The sequence below is a fragment of the Rhinolophus sinicus genome, linkage group LG03 (assembly GCF_036562045.2).
Source record: "Rhinolophus sinicus isolate RSC01 linkage group LG03, ASM3656204v1, whole genome shotgun sequence".
In the NCBI taxonomy this organism is placed as follows: domain Eukaryota; kingdom Metazoa; phylum Chordata; class Mammalia; order Chiroptera; family Rhinolophidae; genus Rhinolophus; species Rhinolophus sinicus.
Window position 1 is genome coordinate 157,482,401 of NC_133753.1, and position 12,375 is coordinate 157,494,775.

The 12,375-nt window shown below is 33.5% G+C and overlaps 1 protein-coding gene across 4 annotated transcripts in view; it reads right to left on the minus strand.

Annotated features, from left to right (window-relative positions):
* Positions 1 to 12,375, minus strand: part of SREK1 (splicing regulatory glutamic acid and lysine rich protein 1) — a 46,040-nt gene that overhangs the window by 30,326 nt on the left and 3,339 nt on the right. For 2 of the 4 annotated variants that reach the window (XM_019744145.2, XM_019744136.2), the window contains exons 2-3: positions 5,747 to 5,880; positions 34 to 149 (exon numbers count right to left, since the gene is read on the minus strand). In XM_019744145.2, the coding sequence (XP_019599704.1) occupies positions 34 to 149; positions 5,747 to 5,880 (250 nt within the window). Of the gene's footprint in view, positions 1 to 33; positions 150 to 435; positions 3,255 to 5,746; positions 5,881 to 12,375 lie in introns of those variants that run through there. The other 2 variants (XM_074328880.1, XM_019744155.2) reach the window with 2 other exon arrangements.

The window sequence follows — 12,375 nt, forward strand, 5'->3', positions numbered from 1 at the left end:
TACCCCTCATAGGAGAGGGTGTGTAGTACTTACTGTAGTTAAGGGATTTGGAGTCGGTATGGGAAGCAAGCCTGCACCAGGCATCAGACTTGTCATGGTTGGAGCGGGAGCCAATAAAGACAGGGCTTTGGATTCCTCTGGGATTTTACCTGCAGAGGCAAGTTCCAAACATTACAGAAAGCAGAAACACCACATAAACTTTACACTATGATTTTACAATTACCCTTGCACTTAAAAAATAATAATAATAAATGAATCTATCTATCAGATCCGTATAAAGAAATAAATTAGAACTTAAGTCTTTCCTTTTATCCTGCTCTACTAGGAAAAATAAAAGTGAGCAAAACTTCAAAGACTAACAATCTCATTAATGGAATATTATTTTAAAAATTGAATAATGTAGACAATTATTTAACACTTTGAGCTATGGGTCACCTGTACTGGAAACTTAATGTTCATGAACCAAACGATATCAAGCATGGACGCTTTCCCAGGACGGTGTTTTCGCGCTGATCGAAAGTTGTGTTACACATGACAACCGTTCGTGTTGGCTGCATCACTAATAGCACACAGAACATCAGATACAGAAAAGAAGAACATTTTTTAAAGTTTAATCCCCAGAAATGGCAAATAACCAAATTAGTCAAAAAAAAGAAAAAGAAAAAACAAATATGTGCGAATTTAAATTTGTTCCTGAGTGCCCCTATCTTGCTATTGAAACTACCTATTGTGATGCAAACAATTTTGATAACCCTTCCAATAAATTCCATTTAATTTCAAGTAGACGGAAAAAAACAAAAACCTACTGCACGTAATCAACTTCAATTTAAAAGGAGGCCTACATCCATTCAGTTAATAAGGCAGCACCTCATCAACAACGTGAGAGATGCCCAAAAGTATCCAGTTCCAAATATACCTTCGGAAACTGCTAAAATTTGTGACAATAACTAACATAAAAATTTCCCTAGTCTCAGGAAACTTCTCCAACCCTTGACTTTTGGAACCAATTTTATGTATACTTATCTGAAAAGGGGTAGTCAATACCTCAATGCTTGCTTATAAACATCTTAACTGCCTACTAATAACAACACTAAAATAATATTAAACACTAAGAAAAAAAATCGCTACAATTAAAAACTGAAAAATGAAATCTGAAATAACTACATGAATTTGCTGTATTTAATTAAGGAATTCTACTCAACTAATTTTGATAAGAACTGCAACTTGAATGCATTTTTCTGGTCCTCTCTTACTCCTCCTAACCAAAAAAATTTCTAAAGAAGTTGTCTACATATAAGCTGTTCTAGAAGAAGTATTCATAATTATGTATTAGTTGGCTATACATTTTCATCACAAATTCTTCAAAAATAATTTAAAACACAGTGTACAAAATCACGCTAAAATGAAAATCGCATATGGAGTAAATTTTCAAAAGCACCATGCTGGGTTTTAGGGGTAAAACTCTGTAACAACCAGATGTGCAGGTATAAACCTCTAAACAATATTATCTAAATATATCTCTAAAAATGAATGGAATGCAAGACAGACTTTAAAACTTGCTTTAAATGATGGTTACCTTATTTATAGGAACAGAAAAATTACATTTTATTAGCTTTAGCAAATGCCTACTTTTTTCTAAGCTTTACATCTAAATCTGTTACTAATTTCAAAAAGAAAGTCATTTTATTTCAGTGTAAATTCTGCATAAGCACAGACTTTATTATCATGCATATAGATAAAAGGTAAGTAGGCCTTATTGAAGACATCAAATAATTCATTTTATTAGTTACTAATATTAACACATTTAACTGTATACCCACATATATACTATACTACTTATATTGCTATAAGACCTGTTTTGTGATAAGTAGGTGGTATTTTTTAAACATTTATAAAACCTGAACACATATAATAAATCAACTGAGGTCCTAAGGTACAAACCCTATGCTTTGCTAGCCTAATTTATGCACCTAAAAAACAAATTAAGGTTTCCAATCTAATACTGTCCTAATTTAAAATTACTTATCACTTAAATAAGCAAAACTATTCATACAAGAGTATGATAGACTACACAAACAAAAAGGGTACATTCAACAAAGGCCAAAAGTTGATCACTTACTATTATAAAGCCTTTCATTTTTGGCTTGAAAAATAAAGTATCAGTAGGTTTTTTCTCGCACTGCCTCTCACAGTAGTAAAAAACTATTACAAATTTTAAGTCTAACTATAAGCACACTATTTTTTCCTTATTCCAACTATTATTAAAGATACGTCAAGAAGTTTCATTAATTTCCAAGATAGAACTCTATCAAATTTACCTTCTAAATACTACCTGAGTGTATAAATTAAGCATTTAACATTTTTCTCAAACTATGCTTGGCAACTGAGAGGAAAAACAATGTCTCTCACAGAGTTAAAGTACGAATTCTAATCTCAGAATCCATTTAAAATCTAGTAACCTCTGAATGTTTTTCAACAAAAAATAATTCAAGCAGAGAAACATACACGCAAGTATTCAACAGTTTCTCAAATATCCCTTCCCCACATAGGTAACTGCAAGTCTTTATAAATCAAGGAAATAAGTTATTTCTATAATGAATAACTATCATAAAAGTGAAAGTCTCTTTTTGTCTCCTACCCCCAGATGTTTATAAGAAATGTACTTATTTTCCTTGATTTTGTATGTCTAAAATTCTAGGGAGAAAGATGCTATCTGGGGGTTTTGGTTTTTGTTGGGAGAAAAACTGCAAAAATGTTGCACTGATATCAGAAAGTGTTCCTAAGAATCTTATCAGTGTTTTAGTGTTTCAAGAATAAAATGTACCTCATCAGTCTACAAACACCAATTAAGATTCACACTGGGCCTCACAACATTGTATCCTAATGTACTGGGAATAATTTATTTTATCTTAAGGTTGAGCTCTGCTGATCATCTCCCAATATAATTTGCAATGCAATGTTATGAACCCTTAATGGAATACCATTTACGAAGAACTGGAAAACCAGCTCACAAGTTAAAGTGAAATAGATTTAACAAAACAAAAACAAAAACAAACAAAAAAAAAGGGACAAAATAAAGAAAAAGAAATGAAAGTAAAACAATAAAAAACAGAGACAGGGCGTCCATCTTCTGCGGTTCAGACTCCGATCTCATTTCCCCAATGAAGGTTTCACTTGACGGCAGGTTTAGTGGCATGGCAAACAATGCCTAACTCAGGCAAGTGTAACAGGTCTGCCTTGGCCAGTCTAGTCATCTAATAATGCACAAATATCACATAGAGAAAACATACAAAACCAAATTAATAGTCAAAATCCATCTACCAGAAAATGTGGACATAAAGTTATGACTGATGGTTAGGTTGACACCCTTGTTATGTTTGACCTTATCTTTTTCTAAGTGTTAACATTTATAAAAAATAAATCTGAGATGCACGCAACAACAAAAAGAAGTCATATTTGGACAAGTATAATGAAAATATATTTTATTTTCAAATGGCATGTTTTATTGACAATAGCTAATACTTAATACGCATGAAACTTACACATCAAACATTACTTCTATAGTTCAGGATCCTCCCACAATACTGCCTGCATTAAAACAAAACAGCAATTGAAAGAAAAAGAAAAAACTTAAAATGTTTTCTATGGTTTTCTCATTTCTTTCATAATGCTGTTCCTATAACATCAAGAAAGAATGCAATCAGTGAAGTAAATAGACGACTGCTTACAGCACCACAGCACATTTCTCTTATAGAATTTACTCCACTGGAACTCTTTCCTTTGGTTTATTTCAAACTCACTTTGCTATCTTTTTTGGTGCAATATAGGTATATAATACATTATTACTTTGCTTGCAGTGCATAATCAGATCTTTAACAGCTCACTACGACGTTCTTCATGTTCTATAAATTTATCCATTGTATTTACTATAATGAAAAACATGTATCTGAATGTTTTTCTAATATTCAATTATTTTATAGTAAGTGTTCTAAAATACTTATAACTGAACTGCAATAAAAATATTTATAGTTTCATGTTCAAAAATAGCAAAACTTCATCTCAAAATTGTAATATTAGAAATATTCAAAACCTGTAATTTATGTGCATTTACTCATCTCTATCAAGTAAAACAAACAAAATAAAGAACCTCTACATGACCATAACCTTGAATATTTATGACAAATTATGGTCAGGGTTTCTCAAATACTATATAAAAATTTCTATGGGAATATAGTAAGGTTCCAACAAAGCAACAATGATAAAATTCTTCCTTCCAACTCAGTAATGAGCTAACATATTACAAGATTCTGTGCTGCTGGTGGCATAATTTTCTGATATAATTAATATTCCCATTTAATGAAACTTCTACCTGATTTCTTTTGTCCCATGCAGTTTACTTGGTATGAAATTGGTATGAACTTGGTTTGCAGAACTAAATAAACCATTACCAGCTCTTCTCTCACCTTGCTCTCCAATTCTGGGCTCACTGTCCCCTTACAGATGAGTAGATAAGGGCAGATTTAGCAGGTAATTAACTTTAATCCATTTTTATTCTCCCTACCCCACTCTAACCCCCAGGCATGAGAAAAATACTTTCAAATTTATCTGCAAAAAATCCAGAATGTCCTATTCTGGGACTTTAAAAATAACAGAATGATACTCACTGTCTTAACGGTAATGTTTTTGACATCCCAGAATAGGCATTCTGAAATAAGCATAAAATCTTGAAAGTGCAACACACTTTATTATACACTAAGTTATTTTAGTATTAATCTGATTTCTAAAAGAGGTTTTAAAACATTACATATGAAAGCACATGAAATGGTTTCAGGTAATTTTTTTATGTTGTAAAAAACATCCACCAGTGAAAATATATTTTGAAGACATTTTAATTATAACTCAATTCTAAAATCCATGTACACATGCCATAATCAGTACTCTGAATAAAAGTTAATTACACACCGGAACTGTCAAATTCGGCACAGCCTATTATATGAGTGGTTCTGTAAATAGAAGTTACTAAAAAAATAAATATTAGTAATAATTAGCTCTTACAGCAGGTTAAGTAATAAAATTTAACAAATAACTGTAAGGCTTTGGCCGTGTTCACATCTTCAACAACTATCTCCGGATGAATGAAATTTGTTTTTCATGATTTTTCTTCAACTACAACACCCCTCCAAAAAAAGCCAGTTGCGAAAAAAATTCCAGTTGCATAGTAAACATATACACTGAATATGAAGTAATACTCTCAGTGACAATTAAGGTAAATTACCTTAATAGGATACTTTAAAGCTTAAATTATGAGTATTTTTCTTATGAACATAAATACCACTTAACCCCAACCTGGCAAAATGTGTACACTTGTTATTTATGTAATATTAATATTGTATACACCAAGGTAAATGCTTATTTACACATTTAAAATTATTTCCCCTACCACCTTAACTTTTTTTAATTTTAGAAAGCTTTCTTTATAACTTGCAAATTGACTACAGAAAGCCAAAGCAAACCAGAGAAGTCATTTATAGATTTTTAAATGTTTAGCTATTCCTCAAACTTAATAAATGAACCATTTTAATATATTTTATTAAAAATTCTTTCCTTCTCCAGAATTCATTCTCTCATGCACACACACACACAAACACACACACCAGAGTACTACCTACTTTCCAATTTCTAGAAAAGCCAAAGGTAGTAACAGACAGGACAGAGATTAAAATAAAAAAACATGTGAGATACCAACCTTCTGCACAAGGAACAACTATCAGAGCTCTGTCAATAAAAACCGTGTTAGTTAGATGCTGGGCCACGCCAACACTTGATGGGTCACGAAACTTAACATAACATACTTTGGAAGAAAAAGCAAGAGGTGCGTTGCTGCAAAATAAAAAGAAAAACAATTAGACTAATAAATATTTGGTTGGTTTTTGTCATTCCCACTAATTTTTCTTAGCCCTTTCCATACTCTTACATAATCAAGACTTATGAATTTCTGTTGCTAAGGATCAGTATCAGACATGAAATAGCAAAGCATTCTTTTAATGGGGATTTGTATACAATGACTGAAGGCAAGCTAGGCAGGTCTATAGTCTTATTTGCAAAAACTTGAAATTTAAATTAATAAATTCTTAATCTCAGTGAAAACAGCTGATTGAACCCAAAGATGTTCAACCACTGTATCATTATCAACAGGCAAAAATCCCTTTTTAAAAGCCCCAATTCTCAAGACTTCAATTTTTTTTTTTTTTTTTAAAAGGAGGGCGCAGCTCACACGGGGATCGAACCGGCAACCTTGGTGTTATTAGCACCACGCTCTAACCAACTGAGCTAAACAGCCACCGCCCAAGATTTCAAATTTTGAAACCACTTCTAACCCCCCTAATGTGATTCCCTGGCACATTTAAATCACTAAAAACTTCTTAACGCTCTTAGAACCAATGAGATAACATGGAATCAAAATTAAGGTCTTTTGCATCTACTAGACTACTTCAAGCTAGGCAAGTGCATTATGATTTTCCAGACAAAAGATTTCACAAACAAAATTTTGCATATTTTATATATGCAAAAGAGAAAAGACTCTTACAAGTCCAACTAGATTCAGTTCAGTCTAGGCAGGCCTACAGTAAATAGAAACCAGACAGCACATATGAAAGCAATTTTTCCATAATGTGAATCCATCTTGTTAAGATTCCAAAATATACTACCTTCAAGAACAATCATTTTGTCAACCAGTCCATAATTACTTTCAATTAAAGTCTTTAATTGCCTTTAGTAAGGGAAAAAAAGCCCAAACTAAATATATACCTAATATATAACACAAATGTACAATACTTTAAAACACTAATATTTTTCATACTAAAAGAGATCATTTGAAAAATATCACATATGCCTTGTGCAATAACAGTAATTTAGTTTACAAAACAGATCAAGGAAGTTGACCATAATCCTAGATCTAGTAAATGGCAAAGATGGGACTTAAAGTATAATCACCTAATTCCAAATCGAATGCAAACTTTATCAATTAATCAAGAAGTTTAAGCATCAATATGGATGGATATTATGATAAGTGAAATAAGTCAGTCGGAGAAAGACAAATACCATACAATCTCACTTATATGTGGAATCTAAAGAACAGAATAAACGAACAAATAAAACAGAAATAGACACAGACACAGAGAACAAACTGATGGTTCCCAGATAAGAGGGGGTTGGGGGCTGGGTGAGAAAGGTGAAGGGATTAGGAAATACAAATTGGGAGTTACAAAATAGTCACAGGGATGTGAAATAGAGTATCAGGAATATAGTCATAATGTTGTAAAGACTATGTGGGGTGTTGGGTGGGTACTGGACTTATCAGGGGATCACTTCATAGATTATACAAATGCTTAACCACTGCGCTATACACCTGAAACTAATATAAAATGTCAAATAAAATAATACTAAATGTCAACTATAATTTTATATGTGTGTGTGTACACACACACACTCACACAATTACAGGATGTAAATAAAGTACATCATAGGGAATACAGTTCATGGTATTGTAATAGCTACGTACGCTGTCAGAGGGATAGTAGATTTGGTGGGGTTATCACTTTGTGAGGTCTGTAAATGTCTAACCATTATGTTCTTTAGTACACCTGAAGCTAATAGAAATTTGAAAACAGTTTTAATGTACTATTTAATTAGTAATTCCACAAATATTCAATATTTTGAAAAAATCTTTCCTATAGCAACAAACCCATATTGATAATGGCTAAATATACATATTTATACTATCAATCAAACACTTGATAATAAAATATATCTGCATTTAAAACTTGCAATAATTTATTAACATAATTAGTCGGGCTAATTAAAGTTGCAAAAATAAAGATAAAACTCTATCCCTTCCTCACTCAATCCAACTCAATCTACCCCTAAGGCCATCAATTCAGGCTTCAGGCCAGACCACTCCAACTATGCCCCCTACTCAACATCTAAGTCAAGCACTTGTATTCGTCACTGAGGCAAATACATTCGCATCCAGATTTAACCCACCCTCACATTACCAAATCTCGAATTTAGGCCTCTCCTGAGCTCTAAACTTTTAGATCCAAGTGCCTGCTAGAATATAACACCTTGAAAGTCACTGGGCCCAGCCTTAAGTCTTAAATTCAACACTCTTCTTCACCTGTCCTGCCCACTGCCCTATATGTCATATCTCAGTTAAAGACACCACCCAATTACCCAAGTCAGAAATCTGGCAGCCACTAATGTGACCGCCATTAGTACTGTTCACCAAACATTTCCAAATCTTCTGGCTACACAGTAAAATTCCACTTCTTTGTTCTTTGAAATGTAGCCATGCAACCTGCTTTGGCTACCTACGAGCAGAACTGACATGTGTCATTATTCCATAGCTTTAAGGGCCTTTGCTGAGCTCTTTTTATCTGCCATAGTGATCAACAACATTCCAGAGAGGGGTGGCTGATGCGTACATCAGCTTGACCATACAACGTAGCTTCCTACCCTACCAGTTTGGTATTAAGAAATAAGCTATTTTTACCAAACTTCTGAGATGTGGAGTCCATCCTTGACCCTTCCATCTTCTTCAATTCCACTGTTTATTAAATCCTGTGAAGACTGCGCCTCAAATATTTGTCACATTTTTTCATAATTCTCATTATCAATGCCTTCATTCAGGCCCTCATCATTTCTCATCTGTATTACTACTACAATGGCTCCTAACCACATTGCCTCCAATCTCAACTCCTTACTAAGGGTCTTCTACAAAAGCTGCCAGAGTGATCTTTCTAAACTCTAACTTTTATCATGTCTCACCACTGCTTCAATTTCCTCAAGGCACCCTTCTGTTCTTGCTTTATCACCTAAATGCACCCAAAAATCCAGGAATAGAATACTTGTGGTTCCCAGAACATATCCAGAACATCTGGGCCATCTGTATACATGTTGACTTCCATTTGTTTAAGATGTCCTCTTTAAGTCTCTTTTTGGATGTTAATTCCATTTTTCTTCAAGGATCAAGTTTCCAAGTCTTCTGGAAAGCCATTTTAAGATATCAAAGTAATTTGGCACCCCTCCTACATGTGCTACCAAGACATTCTATATACTTTTAGTGCAGGCCTTACCAGTTTTATGTGAAATCCTCAACAGACCTTGTAAGCTGCTAGCCACAAGTGACTAGTTACATGACACCAGGGCCCATTTCACTGACTAACCAGTAATCTGTAATTTGATTGGCTTGACCAAACGAACTGGGTGAACAAGCAGATTCTCTCTCTTGGGCTGGGAAGTCACTTAAGAGCCAGATGCTAGATGAGTACAGAATAGATCTATAAAGAAACTGAACAAATACACAGAAATAAACTGAGTTGACAAAGCCTCTGAGAAGAAGCTTTATACCTTGTATTTTGACACCTTTCTGGTTCCCAGTCCCAGGTCCCATGAGGCCTGGCTGTACCATGTAGTCTTTATTCTCCAATTTAGAAAAATCTTCACCTTTTCAATAATGTCTCTTCTTAAGCTAAGTTGGATAGCACTGTTTCTGTCTTTTGAACCAAAAATATCTATGATTACAATGAGCTACTAAAGCCCTAGCAATTCCAACAAATGTACTCTCTTTTAGCACTGAAATCTTCCAGAATCTGACAAGCCACCACTGAAACTACATTTCCAAACACCCCTACTTGAAACCGGTATCATTTTAAATTTAAAACAGGTATAGGAAATGTGAGCCTGGTTAGCAAAGCCACTGTATGTTAAGGCATGCCACCAGGATTTGAGAAGCCCAGGAACTGATGAAAAAATTATGGTCTGTGCTGAACAGCATTAGCATAGGAGCGTGGATACTACTAGACATGGCTATTCCACTGCTTTAAGCAACTTTCTTCACCTTCATCTCCAATTACCTTCCTGAAAAGACAGAGCAAAGATCAACATATATATTTAGTTTATACAAATGTAAACATTGAGCTTTTCAGGAGGGGTAGTAACATTATTTTATTTTGAACACTATAGGCTAAAATAAGACACAAGCCTAAATAGAGATGATGAATCTCAGTAAACAAATGTGTATTTTATTTATTAATCAGTATGTTTCCAAATCTTATATTTAGAGCTTTCTCTTTAGTACCTCTAAGCTATTAAATAGATTTGCCTTTAATTTAAATAGAATTATTTTAAAATGTATTTTTGAACTAAAGTTCTAATTTTTAAAAGTCGGGGTTACGTATTCCATTTGCCTAAATGTATGCCTCTAAAGAAAGCAGATTTTACTTTGACCTCATTTGTTGAATCAAGTTTCGATTTTTTAAAGATAAAACTTTCCACAATCATTTTTCAAAAAAATCAGTAATTCTGAGAGTTTAATGCAAAAATCACAGAACCAATTTTTTGAGCTTCAAATTTCCTGGGCCCCAACTGGTTATTTTTTCGTTAAACATGGTGATGGCACTGTAAAATTTTCTTAAAAATCAATGTGGAAATAACATGTTCAATATTATATTAACATACACTCTTTGAGGATCTATCAAAAAGGATATAATCCAAAATATGGACAAAGTATGTAGTTTTATGTATGAAAATATTGACACAAACTGTAACAGGGCTTCTCAGTAGGGCTCCAGAGGTACTCTGGATGGCACACTTCTTCCTTGTATAAGACTTTCTTATGAATGATTGACACCCAGTAAATGCCAGAATGCCCTCCAAATCACTGATGACAATCAAAAAATGACACATTTTCAAATGCTTCTAAAATTCACTGACTTGTAAACACACACACACACAAAAAAGCAACCAATATATCTCCAATGATAGAATTTCAAAAACAGGACAGTTTACAGTCTTTTAAGTATTATTATACACCCAACAGCAATATGAAAAATGCTTATTACAAGTTGAACGTAGAAGAGGTTACAATCACGGTGTAGAAATCCTTTGATTATCCCATATTAAAATAAACATATATAAAAACAGCTGGAGGAAAAGGTATGGAAATGGACAAAGGTTTTGATAGGGTGATAGGATCACAAGTGGTGTTTCTTTTTCTCTATTTCTCATAAAGTGACTACATTGACTACATTAATATTTTTAACTAAACTTAAATAAGTAGTTGACAGATTTTGCCTTTCTTATTACTACTTCTGAAGACCAGAGAAGAAAACCAAGCAAAAAAATCAACACTGGTGTTGGTATTAAACATAGTGTTAGAAATCAGAATACGATGACCCTTTAAAGCAGGGGTGTCCAAACTTTTTTCAACGTTTTTCACCAAGGGCCATATGCGGTAATACACAAACACCAGGGCCACTCACTCAAGGTGAAGTACGTAATGCCTCACCTGGTTTAAGTAAACTAAATATATTTTTGGAATTTGCTGCGGGCCAATTAACAATGGATCATGGGCCGCAGTTTGGACACCCCTGCTTTAAAAGAAGGCCCAGGGGCACAGCCAGGGTGTTGAAATTCCTGATCTGGGCGCTGGTTACACAGCTATGCTCACTTTGTGAAAATTCATAGGGCTCTACACTTACCCATGCATTTTTCTGTATGCACCTTTTACCTCAATAAAAAGCTTAATGAAAAAACTACAAAGATTTCTTGCTGGTATAAAAAGATTTTAACAACATACGAAATTAATTTATTGTGCAAAAAGTTAAAATAGAAATTCTGGATAGTTATCATGTGGCAGCACAAAAAAAAATGACAAACAAGACTTATGTTTACAATGAATGTTTACACTAATTCTTAATGTTTAAGAACTGAATCACTGACTCATGCCAAAAGAATTAAATTTAAAATCTGAAGTTTCATATTAGCAACTGAATTCTTAAAATGTTAATGAGAAACTATTTTCCATTCTATTAAAGAAATATATTTCCAAATTTAAAACAAATGAATTTCTACTCAGCTTCCAAAGATTAATCACAAAATACTGTTTCCGCAACACTGCAAACAATTATCTGTCTTCAGTACAACTACTAAGTATCCTGTTTCCCCCAAAATAGACCTAGCCGGACAATCAGCTCTAATGCGTCTTTTGGAGCAAAAATTAATATAAGACCCAGTCTTACATTACATTACATAAGACCATGCCAACCTGGTTTTATATTAATTTTTGCTCCAAAAGACGCATTAGAGCTGATTGTCCGACTAGGTCTTATTTCTGGGAAAACACGGTGTAGCATTTTTATCCATTTCGGACCAAATTTTCAAATACATCCTTATTATAAGGACTGCGTTATGACAGCTTCATTACAGAGTAGAAAACATGCGGTTAGTAAAGCATGTCAGTATCTTTGAAAAGCAGGAATAAGGAACTGAACTTGTGGAAAGGAAAACCGGTTAAGGATTTTGTCTGGCCCATAT